Here is a 26,937-nt window from a genome sequence, read left to right as displayed (position 1 = left end):
CAAAAAATTAAGGGCTACTGCTGCTATCACAATAGAAATAAAACAAACAACATACTATTCATGAAGGAGTTACATTAGTGGCAGCATATGCATTTTAAAAGTCAAGATTATTTTCCCTAGCTGAAACAATCATTTCTTAACTCAGGATAGAAGTAAGAAGAGTAGGTAATCTAGTTATAGCTGCAAAATTAAGGGTAATTTATAATACATCTTTTGTAAACATAAGATGTAAATTACACTAATTCATTATAACTCAAGTTTTTTGAGAAAACTGAACAAAATGACCATGCTTCTAATAGCCAATGGGACTCAAACAGATGAAGACACAATTATCATAAGGCATTTATAATCTGAGCTTACTTCTATGAACGTTTGTATTCTGCTCAACTTAATTTTAGATACACAGTAATGATACTAAAGAAGAATTACCTCTCTACCAGTGATTCAGAATGTTTACCAATTATAAATATTGACTATACATATTTAAAGACTAAATTTAAAACAAAAATCTTCCATCTTCTTCACTCTTGCTTGTTTGTTATATCCACCCACATCTTCATGCTTTTAAAATCACTCATTTACTCACCCTTACCAGTTAATGGTAAATATTTATAATTAAAAGAAAAGCTGTTCTGTGAACTATAAGATTATGACATCTTCATTTTACTTTATTTTGGAAGAATTTAAAATTGTTTAATATCAAGTAACAAAGAATCATGTGTTAATTTCATTATATATTAAATCCTTTTCAATACTTAAACTTCAGAGAAAATAGAACTAATAACTTTCTCTAGTGTCAATACTTCTGTGAACAATTATAAAAGGTAGATGTTAATACTTACTTCTGAATATCATTTTCTACAAACTGACAATGCAGAACTGTTTTTGTTTTAAATTAGTTTGTTCAATATTAAGTGTACATTTAAGGAAAGGAAATTAAACTTGGCTATGTGCTATCACTCCCGCTCAAAGTTGAATTAAAGGATGATGTCATATGTTATGAAGAGATTTTAAAGAGCTATAATATATACCTGGCAAAAGAAATTCTGACGTTCTTGTGGAGACAAGGCAGGGTTAAGACCTGCAAGTCTCCATAGAATCACCACTTCATCACATAAACTGCTACAGGCTTGTTGAGAAGCATGTGTGTTACTATGAACACTTCCTCGGCTGCCATGCCCACCACAACCCATGTGGAGTGACATTTTAGTGTTGAACCACCATACCAAAATCTGTGAATGAAGGTCATCATGATTTTGTAAGCTAAACTTACTCTTACTTTAGAAACTGAAATACACCTCATAGGGAAAACAAAATGTCTTAGTAAAAGTATTTGCAAATTATTAGCTAAATTCAGTAATCATCTAAACTTACAACAAAGCATATAAAATATTTTCACAACTTAAAATGTAGCTGAGGTGCAAAATTATTATTCAAATAATCCTTAAGCAAGACACAAGTTAGGTACACAGTAAATATAATTTGAAATTCAGTAACAGTTTGCAAATACATATTGTCTGTTGGTTATTAAGATTCAAATAAACCATGGATTTACAGCCAATTTATGCAGTTAAAATGTTCAGGAAAACACAATTATAACACTAGAATGTGTACCAATTTTTAAGAAAGTCAAAGGACAACCTTTTATAATCAAACTGTCTTAACCTAAATCTAAAATCATGTTTCAGAAATGTGAAAGTCCAGAAACACAATTTTTTCTTCAACCATCCATAATTAGGTTTTAAGATAGTTCTCCTGGTATTATTATGTGCAAAAATACGCTAAAAAATATTTAGCAATTTTAAAACATACTTTTAAAAGTAAGATGTTTTAAGTTTCAGGCACATGGTACTTCAAGCATCTTACTTTTAAAAGTATGTTCCTAAAAATGACTAATAACAGACTGAGACATTTGCAATTGTATTCTTTAAAACAGAAACTTACATGAACACATGCCAAAACAAATGCATTTGTGCTTCAGAAACTTGGAACTTGCTTGATCAAAGGCAAAGTACATACATTAATGTTTTGTCAACTTGAAACGCATCAAGTAGCATGCAGTACTATTTTAACAACTTAAAACTTACCTGGTCACAAGCAAGAACCTCTTCTGTTAGAATCTGTAATAAAGGAATTGCATTGCGATCACTTCGGCAAAACATTTCTCGTACGATAAGAAGCAAGTTCCATATCCCTTCAGGTTCACGACCTCGTAAAGGTCTGAGTAAACTGGACCATTCAGCCGCAGCTGGTGGTGCTGTAGAGGACAAGTAGTTTACATCACTAAAAACCATGGGTGATGGAACACACAATTTAATAAGGATTTTCTTAATGTTTTCATGAAGAGTTCCTTCATCTAGACACCAGGTGGTCAGTTCACTAGCAGAAGCTCCTGCAGTAGGATCTGGTGAAACATAAGAAGGTATTCTTTAACATTAAAAGTTTTTTGGTTTTTTAAACTACAAAATGCAAACTAAAAATTTTTTCCAAGTTAAGAAAGAAGCCCAAAAATTGTAAGATTACAATAAACAATACATACATTTCGTAGGTAGTTAATCACAATGGACTTCTACGACAAAAAGTACATTTATAAGTTTTGTTTTTACCTGGTGCACCACAGTATTTATTGATAGGAGTTTGCTGATTTGAAAGAAGCTCATCTAACAGCCTTTGAGCTGTTGGCAAAATCTGAAATGATAAAGAAACTTTTAAAACTGAAATATTTTAAATCTAATCTAAATTTTAATAAAACAAAACATTATTTAGGAATTGTAAAAAATAACATTACATCCAATGTTGTGAGTCTGATAAGTCAAGTATTTGCTTTATTACATTATCAACAAAAACTGGAAACTCACACAATACAGCAATAAATGAAAAATACCAGAAAACCTTCATTATAGAATTTCTTGATTAATTACAACTAACATAACTATTGTGGTATAATGTAGAATTTTATCTCTGATCCTCAAACACTGACCACTTTCCAGGAACCTTATTTTAATCTTTATATTGCTAAAAAGTGTGTAGATGAGAAAAACAACAAAATCCAGCTATTGAATGGATGAAAGTACAAAAAATCTTAAATACATTAGTTCCCTTGCTTTGGTTTTGGTGCTGAGGGACTACTATAATGAGTGGCTGAAAGAACAATATATTAAAACTTTCCTCTTATAAACTTTCATATTTAATTGAATTAAAATTACTGGAAGTGGAGAAATGTGAAGTATAGATTTGCTGAACATAAAGCTCCTGAGTGATTAGCCATGCTACTTTAGTGAAATGGAGTACGGATGAATTTTATAGTGCTTATTGGATATACAAAACAGTTTAATTTAAGAGCTAGTATTTGGTTTATTTAATGATTATTTAGTTTTCTTAACAAGAGTGTTAAAAGTTAATCATTTTAAAAGCTACAGTTGTGATAAGTTTTGTTATGGAACTCTGTGCGAGTCATAGATTGTGCATACAGCTTAATTGTTGTACTAGGTTATAGTAATACTGTTGTCACTAGAGAGCTAATTATTTTGTTTTTTTATAAATACCTGCATATACAAAGCCTAAAAGAGAAAGAAGTTAAGCATGAAGTAATTAAATAAATTTAGAAAGAGTGTTTTGCAGTTTAGCCATGATGGGCGATTTCTATAGAAGCTAACAGTAAAATGATGTCATGAAATGTTAACTTCGTGAAAGTGAAGTTAGACTAAACAGTTGTTGATTTAGCAATAGTGGGCAATATTTTAAAGAGTTTCCCAGCTTAAAAGAGGCGAGAAGAAGGATCTGTCTTGTCAAAGGGAGTTCTAAAACTATTGAATCCACCTGTGTAAAGTTTGACAAATAAAGAGAATTATTTAAAGCTCTGAATATAACTATGGTAATCAACACTTACGGTGGTGATTTTTAAAGAGAAAGTTTCACAGATTATTGTAATAACAGAGTACAGAAGAACAGTTCATCTAGTCAGTGGAGTTCTAAACTAACTAAATCAGCCTATGTGGACTTTTGCCACAAAAAGAGAATTATTTAAAATTCTAGATACAACAGGGGTGACCCAAAGGGTGACATAAGTGAACCTATCACCAATTCTATCATCATACAACAATACAAAAGAAATAATTCTTCTTGTCAATTGGGCTCTAAAGTTACTGTACTGCTGGTCCAGAATTTTTACAAGAAAATTATACACTTTTAAATACAACTGTGATATCCTAGTGTAAAGAATGTTTGTACATGTTTGAATTGTTTTAAATATATTACATTAAAAAAAAGTGGACTGGGTGCTATCTCTTTATTGGCAAAAAGTTAAAGACACCTACTGTAAAGAATCTGACTTGTGATTCTCTTGCATGACCCTAATTTAACATTATGCAATTATTTAGCAAAACAAAAGTTAAAAAAAGAAAGAACTAAAGCAGATGCTTTATCATTATATATTTCATGCAAAGAAATGCTTTTGATAGCTTTAATAAAATAGAAATAGAAATTTAAAATCAGCTGCAGTCCAAATGTTACTTGCATTTTAAGAAGCATACAAATGTACACTATTATTTTCCCAAGCAAAAGGAAGAAAATGATTTATAAGAATTTTTCTCATGTGAAAGCACATCAGCATATTAATTAAAAACATTTTAAATTTGGTATTTTAAAACTCTGGTGAAAGCAGCACTGGCTACTTTTCTGAGGTTTTATCCCTAGTTTTCAATTTCATGATCATATTTATTACTAAACAAGATTGAACTATAACATACAAGTTAGTTATTCTTATTAACCATGGCAAACTGCATCAGCTTTTGCATGACTGAAATACAATTAGAGGCAAGATATAGTGAGCCTAAAGACATGAAGTGCATTATGGGTAATATAACTCACAAGAACAAGACCTCAGAAAGATAAACTTGAAAACTACATTCACTTAGTACAAAAACAAAACTGAATATGGTATACAAATGATTTTATATCATTTATAATATATATTAATAAGGAACCAATATCAGTAATCGAACACTTATTTCTTTAAATGATTATTTAAGCTGCTAGAACAGCATCATATCTGTCTTGAATATAATACAATTCCTGCTTATTTGGTCCAGAACTTTTAGAGTTCTTGGCATGCTTGTTCAAAACCCAACAAATAACCAAAAAATTAAACTTCACAGTGCCAGAAAATAATAAACATCTGCCAAAAAATTAAAGAATTCCATCACTGTTAAATATTATTTTCAAACAAAAAAAAACACACAACTCATAAGACTACAATTTCAGAAACTTGCATGTTTTCTCACTGATGTTGTAGCATAGCTTTTCTTGGTTTTAATATACATAATTACATTCCCATAAATATATTATAAAAACACCAGACCTACTTACTTACACAGAGTTATACAGCATATTTATGATCTTTGAAATTTGCGATTATTTTACACTGCTGATGAAGGTACACTGTATAAAATTCTAATTATCTGTAGAAGTAAGATATAGTACATCTATAAAACCTGTTTATTAATTTAGTGTTCATGTTATCTATTTAAACTTTATGGTTCTATTTACCTGTTGAGGGAGTTCACTGATCAGGTACTGAGCAAACTTCTGAAGCTGCTCTCTGTGGAGACGAGATAGAGATTCTGACACTGGAGCTCGAAGCCGTACTTGGTTTGGCTACAAGATTAGCAGTTACATATATGAGGTCATGTTATGATATTTGTATCATACTGTAAGTAATAATAAAATTACAAAAATGGAAACTTTTTTATCAGACCCAAACTAAGTTTGAATCTGTTACATTAGTATTTCTAGTTTGAAAAAATGTTCTACAGAAGCAGTAAATATAATAAACAAAATCTAATAAAATTACAAAATTGATTGAAAGTCTATTTCAGTGATTCTACAAATTATTTTCTTCAAGCCTAAATTAAAAATCAATAATGTCATTTGACTGATAAGCTATCAATCTTGATTATATTCGAGAGGCTGTATTTACACAAATGTTTTTTAAAACAAAATAATTAACATTATAAAAAGGATTTGGATAGAATATAAGCTAACATGATGAAACATCTAAAAACAGAAATGATATAGTCTCTCTTAAAGATCTGACTCAATGACAACAGAATGAATCACAAAATTCCCATTTCTTGCATCCATGTGGTTACTTTTCAAAACTATAAACTTATTTCTTTCTTTATAACTTCATTTATGTTTTAGCAGGTAAAAATGGTAAATCTTACTTTAATTTAAAAATTAATTTGTAATTTTCCTAGTTTTGTCAACGGTATTTGTGACTTTAATTTCAAGCGTATAAAAGTATAAAGGCATAATCAAGTGTAAATTGAAACATAACACCTGCATAATAACATTTTTTTTCTAACTAAAATAATAACAATAAACAGAAAACTTCAACTAAATCTAAACAAATCAACATATTTCAGTTTATTTAATTAGGAACAAGTACTTTAGAAAATAGTTAGCAAAATTTAACTAATTTTTACCTATCACATTTAGGCTTAGTGCTTTTGCACTTGTCATGACTTTTCGGTAATACATATAAATTTTAATTAAACAATTTTGTTATCAATGCATGTTAAAAACCTTAGCATGAAAACACAGTTCATAATTCAAATTTGTATATAATACAAATCTTAGCATTGTAATTTAAAACATTATATATAACAAATAAGAACTATGACTACATAAAAGCAAGAATCTAAAAAGTTGAGCCTCCCACCTCTTTGTTTTTCTAAGATAATTTATAACTTATTTATTAACTCACATTTTTCTCTGCTTTCGAGACTGCTTTGTTAATCAACTTTGTGTCTGACTGACATTTATGTTCAACAGGAAAAGGAGCTCATTACAACCTTGTTCTTTGTTCACAAAATAAGTTTGTTATAGTTTGTGTGTGTGTGTGTGCAAACATCTGACGACATTGTTTTTAACTGGTTTACAAGTTATTTAAAAAGCCAGATAAATTACAGTATTTTTTAATGGTCTATTCTAGTGAATGATATATTTTTGGTATTCTGAAATGCATATCTGAAAGCTACACAAATACTTTTCTAAGACTAAAAAACATGCAAGATTAAAAGAAGGCTTATAAAAGCATATCTTGAATTTTTATTTGGAACCAACTAGCTGAACTGCACAGTAAGTGCAGCAAATCAATAAGAACAAGTCTTTGTTTTTATGTATACAATTTATTTATTGCTATATATGATTTGAATAAAAGTAAATAACGTAAAAGCTAGTAACTTCTCAGCTTAGCCTAACAGGATGTTATTAAAATAAAATGTTCAAGATTCCATGAGAATAGTCTTATGTGTAACATAATCCAACTCATTACTTTAGCTCTACAGAAACAGATAATGGTCTTTCACTGTAATTCATTGCTTTTAACAGATAATAAATGTACCAGTAGTACAAACATGGAAAGAAAAAAACTAAAAAGGAAGTAGATGTTGAAATGTTAATATAATAAATAGATCATTAAGTTAGAAAATTCTGGTAAATATTGCTGTTACTGTAGAGGAGAAAGAAAAAAGTATTATTAATTTCATTATATATTTGAGACTTGCCATTTTCACCATATATTGCTGAAATGTCAAGTTAATGTTGGGGTACAGAAATAAGAAGTACAATATACAGTTTTACTAAAAACCTTTTGTTGTTCTCATATAGGAGGTTCTAGAGGTTAAGCAAATGAAATACAAAAATTGCAGAACGAAATAAAAAATTTTACTCTATGAATGAAGACTGCCTTTCGCTCTGACTGACTTAGTAAAGGCTTCTATGTTCACAGAAAAATATTTAGTGAAAATACTTTACTGAAAAATTTGATTTCTTATGGACAATAGACTTGTAAATTTTAGTATAAGAATGCCAGATCTTGCATGTTCACTAAAATTGTTTCAGATGTATTACATAAATTATAATTTATACTATGGTACCTTGAAACTACGTAACTGGGACTTCACCTATTATAAGCATATTGATTAGGTTTTACAAAGCAAGTTAACTTTTTCCAACAATAAGAGCTATGCTCATCAATGTGTATTCTGTGGTAATAAATTTTGAACAGGATATGAAATAGATAATTCTTTGTTGAAAAAAAAACAATGTAATATTACATGTGATTTGATACAATGCAACTCTGTCTTTCTATTGGTTATAAATAACATTAAATGTAAAAAAACAACTACTGGCAATATGTTAAAAACAGGATGCAAGATATGGTCATGGCAAGAGGGATATAATTTTTAGTTTATGATTCTGCAACAAAACAAAACTAAAAGCTATAACAATTACAACTGGTCTAAGTAATAACTACATTATTATAAGTAATTTACATTAAATTCCACACTTCTGCAATGGATGGTAAACAAGTTAGAGAAGAGACCTAGAAATCATGTGTACAATTCTCATATTAGGAGAAACAGATGATTTGTTTTTTATTTAATATTGCTTTATAAAATTAAGAAGTTAAAGCTTAAATAACATAAACTTTGGATTATTAGCTATATTTTGATGCAATGTTTATTTATTCACCATGATAATAAAACAGTTGAATCAAAATTTAAATGTAACTCAGTAAAACCTTGTGACCTTCACAGAAAAGATGCTTGTATGAAAACAAGTTACAACACAGATAACAGAACTTTAAATTACTTATCAATTAGTGTTACACAACATTATTTTAAACCTGACAACAGTAACAGTACAAAGGTTGATATGTTGCTCATAAAAAATATTTAAAAAAAAATCACATATTTGACATGCCAATTCACCTGTGTCTTTGAGAATATTCTTTTATCACAATAATTATAAGTTATAATAAAACTTTTACAATACATGTGAAATATACAGATATTTTGACAAACATGTATTTACAGTATGTGTGTAATCTGGGTAGCATGTTGCAAGAATAGGAAGTAACACAAAAAAAATTTGTAACCATAGATATCATGATTTCCTAATATCTAAAATTTTAGGATAAAAAATTGAGTCAAAACTTCCAAATTTTAATTTACTTACAAATTGTGAAATATACATTGATTCAAAACTACACAGAAATAATACTTTAGAAAGATAGCAGTATGCCAAATAAACTATATCATGCCAATATCTAAGTTCAGAATACAGATTTTGTTGTTCATAACTATTTAGCTAGATATATGCATTATAAGAGTGGTGATTAAATCCTTTTGTTAGGCTTCACAAGAATAGTGTAAGAGTTGGCAGTTGGTGTATTTGACTACTTATCTTCTCTTTAGTCGTTCATATCAAAAATAGGGATGGGTAACACAAATAGTCCTTATGTAGTTTTTTGTGAAGTACAACAAACATTAAAAAAAATTAGAATGAGGTGGTACTGAATTTCAATTTCTTAATCGTCAATAAAAATTAAAAGTTAATTACTATGTAATTTTAATTACACATTTAATTACTTCCCTAAACCAAAGTACAAAATGATAATCATGGAACATCAAGTTCATGAAACACACTCACTCCACAAAAATATATTTCTACTGGTACCTTAATGGCTAATGCATTAAGAATAATTGTGTTAAAAAAAAAAAAAAAAGGACGAATGAGCTTTATGACTTACTTGATGTATTCTTTGAAGACAAACAGCAACAACATGGGAACACCAAGATGCTGCACTATTACATGTGCAGGTACAAGATGTAATTCGACAGCGATCAAATGTCACAGCCACACTATATGAGCCTTTACAAATTGGTAGGTTCTGAGAAGGGAGAAGTGTTGCACTTAAATGAAACCCTGAAAAAATAATTAATAACATGATAAAATAATATACAAGATAATGTTAAAACAGATAAATAATGAAAACCATTTTTAATTCATGCCAGTCTATGATCTTCAAAAAAATTGGCTCTTCATGTTTCAGTGTTTTTAATGTCACGATCAAGAGAGAAATTGCAAAACATAATAGTGTCAAACATATGTTTTTAGACATGGCATAGCAGCTTACAGAATAGCTCTGAGTTTATATTTTTTTTCTTTTAAAATACAAACTTTTAGCTCATAGCTCCATCATCTCTTGTTCAATTTAAAATCTAATTATAGTTTTGAACTCAGGAGGTTAAATCTTTTCACAATTGATGTATATAACCACATCTAAGGTCTTGTACATTAATATTTCTATTTCTGCCTAAAATATCTTCAACTAAAAGGTAGACTGGTAGAGATCCTGTTGAGTAGTAAAATTTAATCAGATATACATGCACCTCATGCCTGGGTATTACTGATGCTCAAAATATAGCTAATAAAAAAGAACTATAGGTTACTGAAATGCTGCCGAACTGATTCATGATGACGAAAAACATAGTTGAAGTAAAAATGTATTCTCAAGATGGCTGGTATGGGTGTTAGTACTTCAATCAAAATAAAGGTTGAAACATTGTCCTGTACTTTAATTAAAGCATTAATACCCATATCAGCCATCTTGAGAATACATTTAAACTGCCTAACAAAATTTCAAGTGCTACAGCTAATGAGGATTCCCATAAAACCTTTGAGTAGGTTTACCATTTCTGCCGAATACTTACTCCCACATTTACTGGATAGAATATTTATCTCTATTATTTAACAATCATTTTTATACTTTATTATTTCCAAAGATTCAGGGATATTATTGGCCCTTGTACCTTGTGGCTGTGCTAATATAACTGTTTCTTGTACATGCTCTGCTGTGGTGGAATTATCAATCTCTATTTCTTACACATTCCTTATGTTCTGCTAAAAAAAATGTTAAAGTACATTTTGTCTGTCCAACATAAATGCTTTCACACACACACATTCAAACTTTATATATTCCAGCTGCTGCCACTAACTATATGTTACCTCTACTATTAATTAAAACTTGTTTTATCTTATTTATTGGTTTAAATATAGTGTAAAATATTTTTAACACTTAAAATAAACTAGTAGTTAAACCTGAAAGACATGGCAAACTGTGAGAAATGTGACAAGGTTTTAGGTATAAAACAAATAGCTGCTTGAAATATGCACTCAGTTCCTGCCTCCATACAGTTACTAACAGATGAAAGACTGACAACAGCAGGATCAAGAGAGCCAGTTGGCCTGGTACAACTTTCACCATGGCACTCAAGTCAGGTAGCCTTGACTGTGGCCAATCTCTCTCAAAACAACAGGAAAATGATCACTGCAGTGTGATAAGAAAAAAAAAAAAACTATTGAAGAGAGAAAGGTCATGACCCAAGAGCATATATTCCACAAAACAACCTCTCCCCAGGGGGAGATAATGCCCATTAAAGACTCCCATGATTACAAAAGGGGATGACAACTGTTTTGTGAGAGCATATAGGTCTGACTGATTGTCTCTCCAGGAGACAGAACAAACATTGATGGCACAACCAAATAAAACATTGATAGCTACAGCCTCCAAGGGTGTATCGAGTGGCACAGACAAGATGGGCATATGCTGGTCGACCAGCAGTGACACCCCTTCATGCACTTATACAACACAGAACCTGTCATTTCTATACAAAGAAAAGTGCCAAAGGGGGACTGGATCTGCAGGTTTCAGAAACGTTTCCTGTGAGGAACGACACATAAGATGACAGGAATCAAACAAGACCTTAATGTTATCCAGATTAGAAAGGAAACTTTGTCAGTTCCACTGTATCAAAGTGGCTATTTTTTATGTGTTGGAAATAACTGGGTGCAGGACCTTTCTGGTTATGAAACACACTATTTCTCTTTATTGGATCCTGTCCTAGCTCAAGTGGCAGGTCTCTGTCAGTAGATGTAGATTCCAACAACTAAGAGTGTGAATGAATAATCTCAAGACCAAAGAAGATGAACCCGAGCAGACAATGGAAACTGGGGCACAAGGAAATGAACCCAAGCAGTCAATGAAAGGAATGGTGAGGACAGAGATAGGAACAAACGTCAACTTGTTTATCATACACTGAGGGCAAAATACTCTTAACACAATACAGCTCCACTAGAAGCACAGAAAGATCTGCCTGCACCCTCATTGTAGTAGTGAAACATAGTGCAGCAGCATATGACTGAGATGGAGTAGGAGACAATAACTTCTGAGCCAGGCCTGACATGGCCAGATGGGTTAAGGCGTTCAACTTGTAATCCCAGGGTCGTGAGTTCAAATCCCCATTACACCAAACATGCTCACCCTTTCAGCCGTGGGGGTGTCACAATGTGACGGTCAATACCACTATTCGTTGGTAAGAGAGTAGCTTACAAGTTGGCAGTGGGCGGTGATGACTAGCTGCCTTCCCTCTAGCCTTACACTGCAAACTTAGAGACGGCTAGTGCAGATAGCCCTCTTGTAGCTTTGCATGAAATACAAAAACAAACAAACATACTTCTGAGCCATGGAGTAAGACATGTAATGAATAGTACATAAGCGTTACACTTCTTTCTCCTCCATCCACTTATGGCAAAACTGGTATTAAAAGGGAAGGAAACCACCACAACCAATGCAGCAAGGGTCCAGCTAACACTCATAGGCATCATGGTCTTTGTCACCACATTGAGCATATTTCAGAGAATCATGATAAAATGCTCTTGAACGTCCAAACTATTGACACTAAAAACATGTTAGAGGGTTGGGAATGTATGGCTTCACCTTACATTTCAGATAACCTGCCTTAGGAGAGGCAGATAAATGCAGTGATATAAATGTAAAAATTAATACATTTGTTGGCAGCATAATTTCATCGTTGCAAATGGAGATATGGTGCACAGCAGAAGTGCCTTAATTTTATATACCAGTGAGAATGTCTGACAATGAAATGTTCTTCAAATTCCTCTCAATGATCCAATGACCACTCCTTGGAAGGAATTCAAAGTAGTATGGGGAGTAACATCAACGGGTATATCCACAATGATCAAAAACAATTTTTAAGTAGGTCAAATGCATGTATGGTTCTGACATCTAGCGTTGAAGTTAGATATTACTGAGAACAAATTCACTCGTCCGTGGCACTGTGTTACTGATCGGCTTGGATGAGTTATCTCCTCTACGGCACTGAACAGGTTAATGAAAAAGGGGAGACATTTGCCCTAAGGATTTGTCACATGAAGAATTAAAAACTGATGCATGAGTTCTGTCTGTGGTGGTGATTGCATAATAAAGTTGTCTGTGTGTCAACAGCTACCAATTAGCTGTTTTACTTTTTTTTTCGTGGATTAGAAGATCTATAATAAATAAATGAAGAATGATTCAGTGCCCACTGACACCAACCCAGTACAAAGTCCTAAGAGGAGACAGTACAATACTAAACAAGGACACTGAAGCAATACCAGGGCTTTATGAGCACCATACCTAAACAGCCTCATTCACAATATCCACAACAACTGTTGAGAATATTAGTACTACCAACATTAGTACTCAGTTGACCCTAGCCAAAGCCACCTCTATAAAGGAATTTAAAGAAAACATGATGTGTTGCAGCACCCAAGACACCACTCAACCACCAGGATATTCTACCCTTCACAGGTTGATATGTATGGCAAACCTAGGGGTAAATGTTCAGAGGAGGTAAATTGAACACACAGAACCTTCCCTGAGAGTTCCCCCTCACCAACTACAGGAATCCATTTCGAAGGACAATGTTTTGATATTAATTTTATTAAGGTACATTGAAAATAAAGTTATTTAATAAAAATTCTAAAATATGACTCTTAAAAAAAATCAAGATTTGACTTTGATTTTCCCATTTAAAAGTGTAAAACACTTGAGCTGTCAATATACTACATTTAGTAGTAACATATTACAACTATAATTTCCTGCCTGCCAGCTGAGTTAAATATAAGCTTGTTTTGAATCCTTATAAAGGATAATTAATGAATAGCAATGAAAAACTTCAATACAGACTTATTTCTGTAAAGATGAATATTTAATCATCAAAAATAACACAGTGAGCAATAAGTTTTAAATACAAGTTTGTCATATTCAACAAATTGGTCATAGATATAAACATAATAGTAGAGATTACAAAAACAAAATATTATGAACAATAGTAATGGTTAAAAATACACATTATTCATCTGTCTTTCTTAATATTATTTAATTTGTTCTGCCAGTCTACAGCAAAAATGGCCGAGTATTGTAATAAAACCTGAGCATTGTTACTAACTTTATCATTTCACCTTGTGTAGAGCAGTTAAGTTTATTTGATTACCTAGCAAATAACAGTGGCTATATATCCATTAGCATCCAATCATTTTAATATACTCTATAGTTTATATGAAGCCTTCTAATCTACTACTACATAGAAGTATGCAGGCTGTGGATGTAATTTAATGTTTATATTGCAGGCATGACACACATACCATAGTGATTAACTTACAGTTGCAAGTTTATTGATGTCACTTATCATTTGCTTACTTAAAGGAGTTCCTGCCTTACCAGATATGATGCAGAATTGTCTAAAACATCATACAAATGTCTAGGATATCTTCCACAACAGAAATCTTTAAGCTAAAGTTTAAAAGTTAGCAACAAGCTCAGTTTCGAGCAACATATCAGCAATCATGATGATGGGTGATGGCAAATGTTGAATTATACCCAAAACTGCAGGACTGTGAATTTTATAGATAGTGCAGACAGAGTAGCCATGCTTGAACTGTCTATAAAGAGTGGCAAGAATCATGAAATCAGGAGACAGTGAAAATTATGGTGATTATAAAGGAAACTGAGGCAGAAACTTTGTTGCAATATATTCTGATTAGAAAATATTTAGTTTTTGATAAAGTATGTGGAAGAGAAGTGTAGAAGTGTCACAACCCAAACTGTTTCAGAAATGGGAAGTGGGGTATATAAATTTAATCAATTCATAATTGTTAATTTACATATTTTTGACTTCATAGAATGCAAAGAATGTTATTCTGATAGAAAATCTGGCCAGCTAAAGGAAAACCATGACTGGCCTTACTTTGGCCAGTGTAAACAAGCAAGAGGAAATATAACAACTATAAGAAATACCAAAAATGATTATTTATACATACACGTAATATTTATATTTGTAATGAATATACGAGGGCTGTTCAAAAAATACGCGAACTTATGTCAATGAACAAAATGTCCTTTATTTAGAAGTTACAGGTCTGGGACCCCTTCAAAGTACTCTCCTCCCCAACGCACACACTTATCCCAACGGTGTTTCCACTTGTTGAAACAGTCCTGGTACGCTTCTTTTGTAATGTCCTCCAGCTCCTTCGTCGCATTTGCCTTAATCTTGGGAATCGTCTCAAATCTTCTTCCTTTCAAGGTTTTTTTGAGTTTGGGGAAAAAGAAAAAATCGCAAGGAGCAAGGTCAGGTGAGTAGGGGGGTGGGGAAGAACAGTGATCGAGTGTTTGGCCAAAAACTCACGAGTTCTGAGGCACAAATATCGCAGCAACGTGGTGCATCTTCAATTTTTCGGTCAAAATCTCGTAACAAGATCCAACTGATATCCCACACTCTTCAGCAAGCTCCTTGACAGTCAGATGTCGATTTGCCTGCACCAGGGTGTTGATTATGTTGACGTGTGGGTCGTCAGTTGACGTGGAAGGACGTCCAGGATGCTCATCATCTTCAATGGACTGTCGACCATCCTTAAAACGTTCATGCCACTTGAAACATGCCGTACGCTTCATAGCAACATCACTGTAAGCCGTGTTAAGCATGGCAAAAGTTTCAGTCGCAGATTTTCCAAGTTTAACACAAAATTTCACAGCAAGTCGTTGCTCCTTCAGGTCATTCATTCTGAAATCCGCCAAACGAAAAAAATCGCACTTCACTTAAAACCGTGTAGCTAATACACAAATGAAGATCTCTGCAATTGGGAAATGGCGTCGTAATCAGCTGATCTGTGCGAACCTAGCAACACCAAGCGAATTTCCCTGGAACCAACTGGAGCTGCGCAATTCAAACAGTCCGCATATTTTTTTAACAGACCTCGTACATACATGCATCTATACAATTTGAAAACTTCAAATGGCTATCCATACATATAGTTTTGCAATTTAAACTATTAATACTGAATATATATAAGGGTGCATATCACATCATAGCAGTCAATATGATATACATCTAGATATCATACTACAATATATGTATATAGATACAGAAGTTACAACAGTTTGTCACAAAGTTTGACAGTCTTGTCTGTTAATTTATTATCTTTATTACTAATATTGTTTTATTTAAGTACTTCTAACTTCAGTGGTATTTTTTCAAATTATCTGGTTTAATCAGCTAAATGTTGACTGGCAAGAGAATTAAAATAATAAAGGTTAATAGTAATAATATCTAGTTTGCTACTGTTAATCTGTTGTGTCATTTTCATGTAATGGTTTTGATAAAAGAAGTGAAGAAAACATCTTCCTTCATTGAATCAATAGTTTTTAGCAAAAATACTTCATTAAAAATTGATTTATTTCTGTAAAAAAGATTAAGGTTTACCAAAAGCTTGCCAAATTTTGTGAAGAAACACAAGTCATGTTGTATCAGATGTACTGATAGAATCATATCACGACATTATACTTGTATCACATCACAGTATTATCACACCTTTAATACATCACCATTGTATGTGCATGCATAAATAAAATTCATGCGGTTACAAAATCCAGTCCCTGCACCATTCCAGTACAATTCAGTAGTACCTACAATCCAATATTTACAGACTCCCCATATAGCTATAGGGTATAAATATGGTAGCCACATCTATTTTACAAACATGTACATAATATGTGATATGTATCTCCATGCATCACAGCTGTCATACACTCAGTACCATTATTAACAATAACATTGTGGCAGTGATATCAGGAGCAATAGCCATCCAATTTGACTCTCCTAGACACAACAACTTTAAATATGAAGTACAAATAGATTTGTAGCTTGAGAAAATGATGTCAACACCTTGTCTCAAAACTTAAGCTTTGCTGTTTACTTTTTTCCAACTGGATTTTCCTTTTAAGCTATCTTGTTTCAGTAATTTGTTTCAAGATCCCTATTCCCTATTTTCAAATTAATTTTTAATAATCTTGTAATAAATATGTATTAATAAACTTTACAAAACAAAGCTGAATGGTAAAACATACCTATTTGTAGTAACTCTTTTACAGCTCTTGCTTTGAAAAGATGCTCTCCTCTTTGAAATTCATCTGCACTTCCATTTGCCAAACAAGAATATAACCTGTACATAATGATAAAATATCATGAAGATGCTGAAACGCCAAACAATTTTGAATAATTAAAAATAAACCATACCTTCCAATATGTAATATTCTGCATATATATCCATCCACATTTATTATTAGAGTTTAAAATTTAGGTTTCACAATTTAATGACCATTATTTGTGTTTACTACATCATATAGACACTTAATTGTCACACAAAACAAATTAACTAGATTTTCGTTATATTACTATCCTATAATTAAAGTATTAAGATTAAATAATATACAATATATAACCTTTAAAAGTTATCTTCAGTCTCATATTTTCAAAATAATATCTAGTTCCAAAATTATTAAAAGATTCTCTAGTATATACATAAATTATTAAACGGGTCAGTATTAGAACAAATTTAATACTATACCAAAGCATCAAACACACATCTTGATGATAAGTTTTTGTTCACAAAAAAAAGAAAAAAAGTTCAATTTACCTAATGTCTTCTTCGTTTTCAGGAAAACTCCAGAATGCTATACGCAGTTGCAACTGTTCAGGTACAGGAGGATAGACTCTCTCTACAACTTCAAAGGGAATGTTAGCAGCAACTTCCTTTGCTGCTAGTTCCACCAGAGACAAATGCTGTCCTTCTGCAAGTAGATTTGTGACTAGCTCAAGATTTGAAAGTACATAATTCAAATTATAAAAGATTTTCATACAAAAGTTTGTAAAAGTCATTGTCAAACATTTAGTTGAACTAAATTTATCATTAAAAAAATCAATTGAAACAAAAAAAGGCTAGTACTGTGAAACACTAATAAATGTGTGATGCTATGTACTAATAAGGCCATTTCAATTCTAACACACTCTAGACCACATACATGTCACTGATATCCTATGAACTGTACCTTTTTTACACTGGAAATAAAATTTTTAAAAGACAGTGTTTTGAGAAAAACAAAATTGTAGTTTGTTTTGTCTTATAATTTTAGTGGTTGCTTTAATCATCAATCAGATAGTTGCATTTGATAAATCCAATCAGTGTGAAGTTGTTTGGTAATCAGTTATGCTTTTCTTTTGATATTTTGCTAAACACTCCCTGTTACAAAAATATTTATCAGATGACCTATGACTTCATCTAACTGTTACATTTGCCATCAGTATTCTTTCTTTGTCAAATCCAATTTATAGATAATTATTGTAGCAACTTTTTAATTATACATTATTTTATTATTGTGTACTGTCTGAATACAAGAAATTTCGTATAATCAAAAATAAAAGACCAGTTACTTAGCAAACTCACTAAGCCTAATAACATTAATTTGACATAGAAGAATGTTCGTGTAGTTTTCAAACAGACAAAATTAAAGTGAAAAACATCCTCAAGAAAAAAAACAACTTCAAAAAACAAAAAGTTTCAAATTTTCGATTTGTAAGTTTTATATTAGAATCCTTTATACAACCCATTGTTAGTTCATGGAAGCTAATTTGTTATTAACTAAGGCCACAAAACTATTCTGTATAACCTATACCAATGTAGATAAACAAAAATCTCTTTTTCACAATCATTTTTAGCCATTAGCTCTAACTATGTTCAAAACTAAACTTAGTAATTATTCAGACCACGTACTGAGAAATCATAGTGACAGCACTGGATTGTAACAATGAAAAAATACCAATAGACAGAAATGAAAAATCATGTGGAAAAACAAGACATTAATCATTATATTTCCAAGGGATGATAATTTCTTAGCAACTAAAAACATTTATGTTTTAAAAAATTTGAAAATAATTTAAGAATGTTTTGTTTACAAGCAATACTTGTCACAGCTGTGCAGAAACTAGTATTTGAACTTTTTACTAATTTTTTTCTTTATTTCAAATGATGATTTGTTTAAAAAAACTGTTGTATTAGCAGTTGGACCATGAAAAACAGTACCAGGAACTGAGTTATACTGATGATTACAGACACCATTCACACACTGATTAATCAGAAGCATTTGGGTTCAGGGCTCAATGAAAAGAAGTAAATGATCAAAATTAACAAAAAATGTCAAACCAGGTTTGTAACTTTTTAATCCTAAAAAATCTTGTCAAAACTGATGATTCTGTACATAGGAGTTTTATAACGAAACTAAAAAAAGAAACAATTATCTTATATTCTTACTTAATAATGATAAATTGAATAACAAAAAGGTATAAATTATGCAAAATTACAGTTTTCTTTGTCACTTGCACTGCAATGTTGTTTTAGATTACAAGGAGTATTTATCAGACTATTTATCAAGCCAAATTATTTTCTTAGTAATAATAATCTGATCACTCAGCTATCTTTAGTATTTTGCAAGAACATAAAGTTAGAGAATTACGTTTCTTTAAATCAGGTCAAAATGAATTTAAGTTAAATTGATTCATAATGCATAAAACACTAAATTTTTAACCTTTTCAGTGATACCATGATATACATTGAATGTCCAAAAATTATAGATGCAGAATAAAAACAAAATATACAAGTCACATGGGAAGTTGAATAATCAGCATTATTAATACAATCACAATAACCCTCAGACACTAGTGGGACTTCCATATCACAAACCATGTTAGTATCACTTCAACAACAAAAAGTATACTCCATTTCACATCAACAGATGTAGATAAAATAAACTTTATGTTCACGTATCTTTGTATCTTTTGTAACACATGGAAAGTTCTTATATTTTTCACATACAACCAGATAATATTTCTGGTTTCAATAAAAAAAGTCTTCTATAACTATTGATTAAAGACAATCTACGTACCTTTGTTACAAAAATGACCTGAATGATTATAATAGTATCCATAATTGTTCCCATTTGGCTTTTTCCACCCTCTCCAGTTGTTGCACAAGCTTTCTGGTTCACTTATCCAGGAGCACAGAGAGTCCTCTTCAAAGCGATCACTGTCTTCAAATGAAAAGCGATCCCCCTCATCCCAGTCAAACATGCCAGTAACTTCCACAGTTACTTAGTTATAAATAAAACATTCATTTACACACTGAATACAAATATGTTTCAAATAATGCAAAACCTTACACTAAATATCTTGAGAACAAAAAATAAAAATGTAAAAATATGTAGACTGAAGACAACAAATTACAACAAAAATACAGCAAAGAAAATAATATATAGGAATCAAATTACCATTCTCTACTAGCACGAGCTATTGGACATAATGAAAATGGTTATCTATGTGTATCTATAGTATTATCACTCTATGCATGTGAAAAATGTAGTTTTATCACAGAGCATGTTCTACTTATAAAGTAAAAATATCCATATTTCGTAATATACATCACAAAAATTGTGTTTCACTGTTTATGACTTATTCACCTTCCTCAAATCAGAGGTATGTAAAAATAACATTTCAGATCCATTTTTTGCCTGGCCATATTTTCAATACCTGAAATCATGATACACAAACATACATACAGATTTATATCTCCAGTATAAAAATTCAAAATTTACAAATATTCGATAGAATCAAATATGTTAGTAAATCACAGAAATATCTTTTCTATGGAGGTGTTGAATGTTTCATTTCACCATATGATATAGTAACCTACATTAATTTGAGTATGTGAACAATGTTATGACATTTCAAATTCGTTATTCAGTATTATGCAACAGACTGTTTAATAATTTTGTGGGTGTGCATGCACACAGACAAACACATTTTATATGTACATACATACATATAATCATTTTTATGAAAGTTTCAGTGTTGCCACACTGAGTACTGAAAACTGGTGAAGCAGTGAAAACCAACAGAACATTGAGAAAATAACTTCTAGACCAAACAAATGTTTCCCTACTATCAAGATCTAATACAGAAATCTTCTGACCAGTGGTTTTTGGCAGATAAGACAGGTTTTCAACAGTATTTTTATACAACCATGATTTGAAATTCAGTATAATGTTAAAAAAAGTATACAGCATGCCATAATTTTAATTAAAAATCCTCACCTAATGATCTTTGATGTTTTAACATATTTTGGCATTCAGCAATGTAACTGATTTAAAGGCATCACTAAGTTCCTATAGTAGTAGGGACATAAAAGTGCAAAGGTGGAGAAAGATCTGTCTTATAACTCATACCAAGCCAAATTTAAACTTTAAAGAAACATCTTATTCTTTTTCAATCCAATTTGCAAAACAAAGAAACACCTAGGGTGTAAGATTTACAAGTACATTCTTTTGTAAGTGTGAACTGATCTGTCATGGTAGCATTTACATATTTTAAACATCTACCTAAACTTTCAGGTCACAATAATAGTTAAAAAAAATTGCATGTATGTACAGTTTAAATAAATATACTTATTAAAAACTGAATATTCGTATCTTTACCTTCTATGAAAAAGGAACAATTCAAACTGAAATAGCTAGTTGCATGTTCTCTAACCTTTCTCAATAGCATCAGTGATAATCTCAAGCTTGTATATACAGCATGCGTATGTTGTACTAGCAAGTAAAGGATATCAGCTGAACACTGAGATTTTAAATTTCCTCCTATATTTTTTAGTTTATAGTATATCTAGAGGAACCAAACAAAAGGTTGTGCTGCTATTACTCTGAAGGATAATCTAATTTACAACTAATTTAGCTTCCAATTTCTAATTTATAAAATGGAACATTCAGATGTATTTGAGAAATGTTTTTTTTTTATGGTAGGAAACTTAATGCTATGAATCATAATAGTATTTCAGTCATCAAACAATGATCACTTTTGTTTGTAGAACCAAATATTTCATGTTTAACATTATACATAATATAGTAAATAAGTACAGACACAAACTTTAACAAACATACATGTTATACAAATATTTAAGTAGACAATCATTTTATTGTCTCACAAAACCTTAAATATATAATTTTCCTATACTGTAGGAAAATTATAACTTCTAATACAAAACTTATCTCTGCTCACAAGATTAGTTGGAATCGTACAGTGAAAAGGAGGAAGTGCAGTGCAAGGAAACAGCAAAGACACTCTTGAAACCATCTAAAGGATATTCCTGATAATAAGACAAATAGATCTGAAGATCAGAAAAGAGGAACTGCACCACTTCTGAACCACACATACTATTCTCCCATGTGTTTAACTCATAAAACACAAAGGTGGAACTTGTGAGATGTAGAATGGCTACAGTGTGTTAAACTGTACTCAGAAAGCAACTACTTCCAAAATCTCCATGTGGGATACTAACATTCATCCAAGTGAAGGATGATGACCTTATTATCCTCAACTCAAACCAAAGAATCAGGGATTAAAACCTGCACTGATTACTGGGTATGACACAAGGATCATCAGTCTTCATCAATTCAGGAATCCCAATCCAGCATTGAGAGGATCGAATCAACTTGTGAGAACCTCTGATGATTGGTTCACTCAAATCCAAAACTTCAACGATGGGAACCTACGTTAATGAAGGTAGGATAAGGGCTACCAATCAAAGAGATGAACTGCATTTGCATCAGTTCAACTCCAGTATGTACCAAACATGCAGCAGATTACCTCATCACCTTGAGAAGTGACAGATCAACTCTACTGTTTGTGTAAACTAAGAAATGGGAGACCACATCAACCAGTTCAGTGTGTATTGAATGTGTAATAGGAGGCTTCATCACCTAGTAAGGTGACAGATCAAGTCTACTGTTTGTGTAAAATAGCAGTAGGAAGCAACAACAACCAGTACTATAAATGGTATAAAGAGACCATATAACCTAGTACAGTAATGGATCTACTTCCACAGTTATGCAAATTATAATAGGAGATCACGCAAAGCTGTCAGGTGTCAGTCAACATGGCTTACAGTACAAATTTGAAATTAAAAAATATATGATTAGACACCACTCACAACACTTCAAGATCTGTGTGATAAAACAGAAAAAAAAGGCTCTGAAAAAAAGGGAAATGATTAAAATTTACAAGTTAAAGCCACATCAAAGTCTGTTGTATGACCATAAGTGGAAGATGAAACCTTCACATAGCAGAGGTACATATTATTGGAAATACATTTTCAGTTTAGGAAAATGTTAACTTCCCAAACATACTTATCATCCAATGACACTGTGTCTAGAATCCTATGCAACTGATGCAGGCATGATCCACACAGAAAGTTCTGCATAGAACAGAAGTGTATCAACATAAAATAGATACAAAAGTGGGGGGAACCACACTACATCCAGAAAAGATAAGTTTTTCACACGGAATCTAAGTCCTATATCCAAGGTGGAATAGAATATGAGCAATCATTGGTATCGGCTAGCCCCAACCATACAGCCATGGTTCCACAACTCGGTGTTGAAATTAAGGTGTTTTGGTACCTATATTCCACACTGATTACTAGGGCTTTTGGACTGCAATGTTATATACAGATATATATACTTTGATTGGATCCCAACCTGTAGCTACAGAGTGATGCATTTCATACCACCAGAATCATGATAAAAAGGTAAACAACACCTTAGTGGACAAACTTTCTCTTCCATCAGAAGTCCAAAAGACAAAACTCAAGGCTCAGAATGATAGGATCATTCATGCCATACTGACCAAAAGAAACAGAACTTATCTGGTCTGGAATTATGAGCATTGATCCTCACACCCCAATTAAGTGAACAAGGAATATTCTGTTTGCTTCCTAGAATTATGGAGAGGATGAGGAACCTGTACTCAACCAAGGACCTAAGAGGGAACCACACTGCATTTGAAATTAAGAGAAGATAGTGAACTACCTTCTATGACCACTAGACTAAAACAACATTAATCAAAGAGAAAGACCATGCACTACTCAACTGGATTGCTTTGAGTCAAATCTAAATTGGAATTACAAGTAGGCTCCTGAGAAAGCTGATGCCACTCCTATTGACATCTAGGAAAAATAACCAGGCACCCCATTAGGAGGTCCTCAAACTTCCCCTTCTCCAAGAGTGGAAAAACACACTCAAACACTCTGGAGAAAAAGCCTCGGTCTGCCCAGCAATGGGAAACTGATGGTATAGTAAGCAGTCTCAAGCTTCACTAATCGAGTTTGAGAGAGGGTTAAAAACACATTAGGGAGTCCTGAGGAACAGTGCTTTGGAAACTGTGTAACAGGTGAAGCAAGTTTCCTACATTTATAAAAGCTAACTTATCCCAATTTATTCAACCTGAAGATTGGCAGGAATGGGCAGGATCTCTTTTAGCTTCACTCATGATTGTCCATGAGTGGCAATCCATAATAAGGTAATACCATTCAGTACACACCTGAATGGTTTTATGGAACATCCCATTTCAACAGAGACTTTTGCAACCTGTAGTAATTATAATGAAAGTAGTTTGCAGTGCAGAATTGAAAAAAGAAAGCACACCTGCCTGGGAAGCATTCACCACAGAGTGGGATCTACTAAAAAATAAATGGACCTTGGGAATAAAAGAATAAAACAAGAGTACATGATTGAAGAAAATACCTACCTTCATTAAAGTCTAACAAATGTGGTCAAAACAGCTATATGGGGTAGTAGAAAACCCTCAAAAGATCATTTAAGTAATAAGACAGGAAAGTATTAGTAGTCCACATACTAGCCTGCATAATGTCTTCCAGAGGGTAATTAAAGTAGGTGGCTAATAACATACAGATATGATGAATCTAATAAGCTGTGACATGAAAAGGATTCCTCTTCTGTAATGATAATTCATTATATGCCATGTGAATCAATTTACACGGCCACTTTGTGAGGATGATGGGAGATAAGTCATGGGAAACATAAAGATCTCAATGAATTAGCAATCTGTTCCCAGTACTTTGAAAGGAGCTCGTATGAGCCACATAACACTTGAAAGCCCTGACAGGACATAACAAGTCACCATAATCATCATAGTCCTAAAGTTGAGAAACAGCTGGCAAATGGATTGGTGAGAAGGATCTTTTGCCTTCCCTGGCTGCTAGATCCTTGGGGAAAAAAGAAAAAGATCTATCAGGGAATAACAAGACTAAAATGGAATTATAAAAAGAGTCCTATGCCGATGGATTGCAACCAAACTCTGATCAGCAAAGCCCACAAGTCAACAAAAAAATATATATATATAATTTAAGAGAGAGATGAAACAAAGAACATGAAGCTAAGAACTCAAAAGGTGGATGAGTCAATGCACATAAAACAACAGTAAAATTTCAACTTGTTAATTAAAAAGGTTATTTGAGCCAAAAAATGCAAAATAGTTTCAGTAGACCTGATAAAACTGGGGATACAAAACCCTTTTAATATTCAAAATACCTAAAAATAGTGACTAAGGCTGCCTTATGTAAAGCCACCATAGGAGAAACAAGTCCTTTCTCAAATACCCAAATCAGAAAACAGAATACAGCAGATACTTCTAAATGAAGAGAGTTTTACCTCATATGAATACATCACTGACAACAGATGTTCCATTTAAATTAATAAATGATCATAGCTGGTATGCTGAATGCAGCAGTGTTTAAAATGAGATGACCATGATGTCAAAATACTAAACTATAGTTTCGTATAAATTAGGAATTCAAATATTGATATTATTGCACTAGAATATAAAATTAGAACCTCATATTTTTTTTATTTTGTCAAGATATAACACGTGAATAACCAATGAACAGCTTATAATGTCCCTAGAGTGGTTTTTCTCAGCAATTTTAATCTGTGAAAATGCTATCACATTCTTTTGATCCACAATTTCATGGAGGCAAGTTGTGTCTTTAGTCTTCTTGAAGTTTAATATTTTTTAAAATCTAAATACATCTTAGTTACTAAGCTAAGTAAATTATAGTGTAATTCTACAGTATCAGTATGGTTAATTATGATTTTTTTGGCTATTCTACTGTTTATGTAAAGCCTAAAAAAAATTTTGTTTCACATCTTCCACATGCAAATTTTTAAGACTTAGTAACCTATGTCTAGCATCAACCAAGTAAAAAAGTTGTAGTGAGAAGAGATCATTGTTTGTTTAACTCCTTGATTTATTGTTTTATATTTTAATAAAAAATAAGCTTAATTTATTTCTAAATGGTAATAATCTATATACATATTAATGTAGAATAACTGAAATGGGACTTTGTATTACAAAATATTAGTTCACTAAAACACAGCCAAGATAAGGAAGACTGAAGGTTAGTTTAATATTACTGAATACTTAAAGAGTGTATGTGCACCACATCAATGCAAATTGTGTAATGTTAGGTAGGCATTACTGGAAAGTCAATATAATAAAAAAAATATTTATATATATGTAAATATATAGCGTTATGAGACTTAAGCTACTTAAACTAAACATTTTTATTTGTGTTATAATATGTTGTCATTCTAGAACAAAACAAAACAATGTGTTTATTTCCTAATTTTTATATATGACGGTTACGAGGTTTGTCAAGTGACAGATCCTACATAGAGTATAGAAATTAGCATAAAATATAAAGTCTTACTGAAAACAAACATTTGAAATGTATTTAGAAAGTTTTTGAAACTATGTGAATAATATTAGATTTTTGGGATGAAGAATATTTTTTTTAACCATAACATGAAACCACTTTGCCCTCAGATTAGTAATGAAATTGACTATTTTCACAAACAAATCTTTAGTAGAAATATTTCATTAAAAAATCTGATTATTTATATACAAAATATTTGTAATCTTTACTAAGTCCACCATACTTTGTGAAGACATACATGCTGTATCAAAAGTTATAGTATAAATACTTAATGAGTACAAATGTGTAGATCAA

General features: G+C 31.7%; 1 protein-coding gene across 1 annotated transcript in view; it reads right to left on the bottom strand.

The window, feature by feature from the left end:
* Positions 1 to 26,937, bottom strand: part of LOC143256032 (zinc finger SWIM domain-containing protein 8-like) — a 73,886-nt gene that overhangs the window by 33,329 nt on the left and 13,620 nt on the right. Inside the window, exons 3-10 of the mRNA XM_076512612.1 lie at positions 19,967 to 20,170; positions 17,665 to 17,818; positions 17,096 to 17,190; positions 9,599 to 9,774; positions 5,548 to 5,655; positions 2,607 to 2,688; positions 2,088 to 2,404; positions 1,032 to 1,232 (exon numbers count right to left, since the gene is read on the bottom strand). Coding sequence (XP_076368727.1) covers positions 1,032 to 1,232; positions 2,088 to 2,404; positions 2,607 to 2,688; positions 5,548 to 5,655; positions 9,599 to 9,774; positions 17,096 to 17,190; positions 17,665 to 17,818; positions 19,967 to 20,170 — 1,337 coding nt within the window. The remainder of the gene's footprint in view (positions 1 to 1,031; positions 1,233 to 2,087; positions 2,405 to 2,606; positions 2,689 to 5,547; positions 5,656 to 9,598; positions 9,775 to 17,095; positions 17,191 to 17,664; positions 17,819 to 19,966; positions 20,171 to 26,937) is intronic.

Source organism: Tachypleus tridentatus, chromosome 7 (genome assembly GCF_004210375.1).
Source record: "Tachypleus tridentatus isolate NWPU-2018 chromosome 7, ASM421037v1, whole genome shotgun sequence".
NCBI classification, from domain to species: domain Eukaryota; kingdom Metazoa; phylum Arthropoda; class Merostomata; order Xiphosura; family Limulidae; genus Tachypleus; species Tachypleus tridentatus.
The sequence above is the reverse complement of the archived record's forward strand: the minus strand, read 5'-3'. Positions and strand labels throughout refer to the sequence as shown.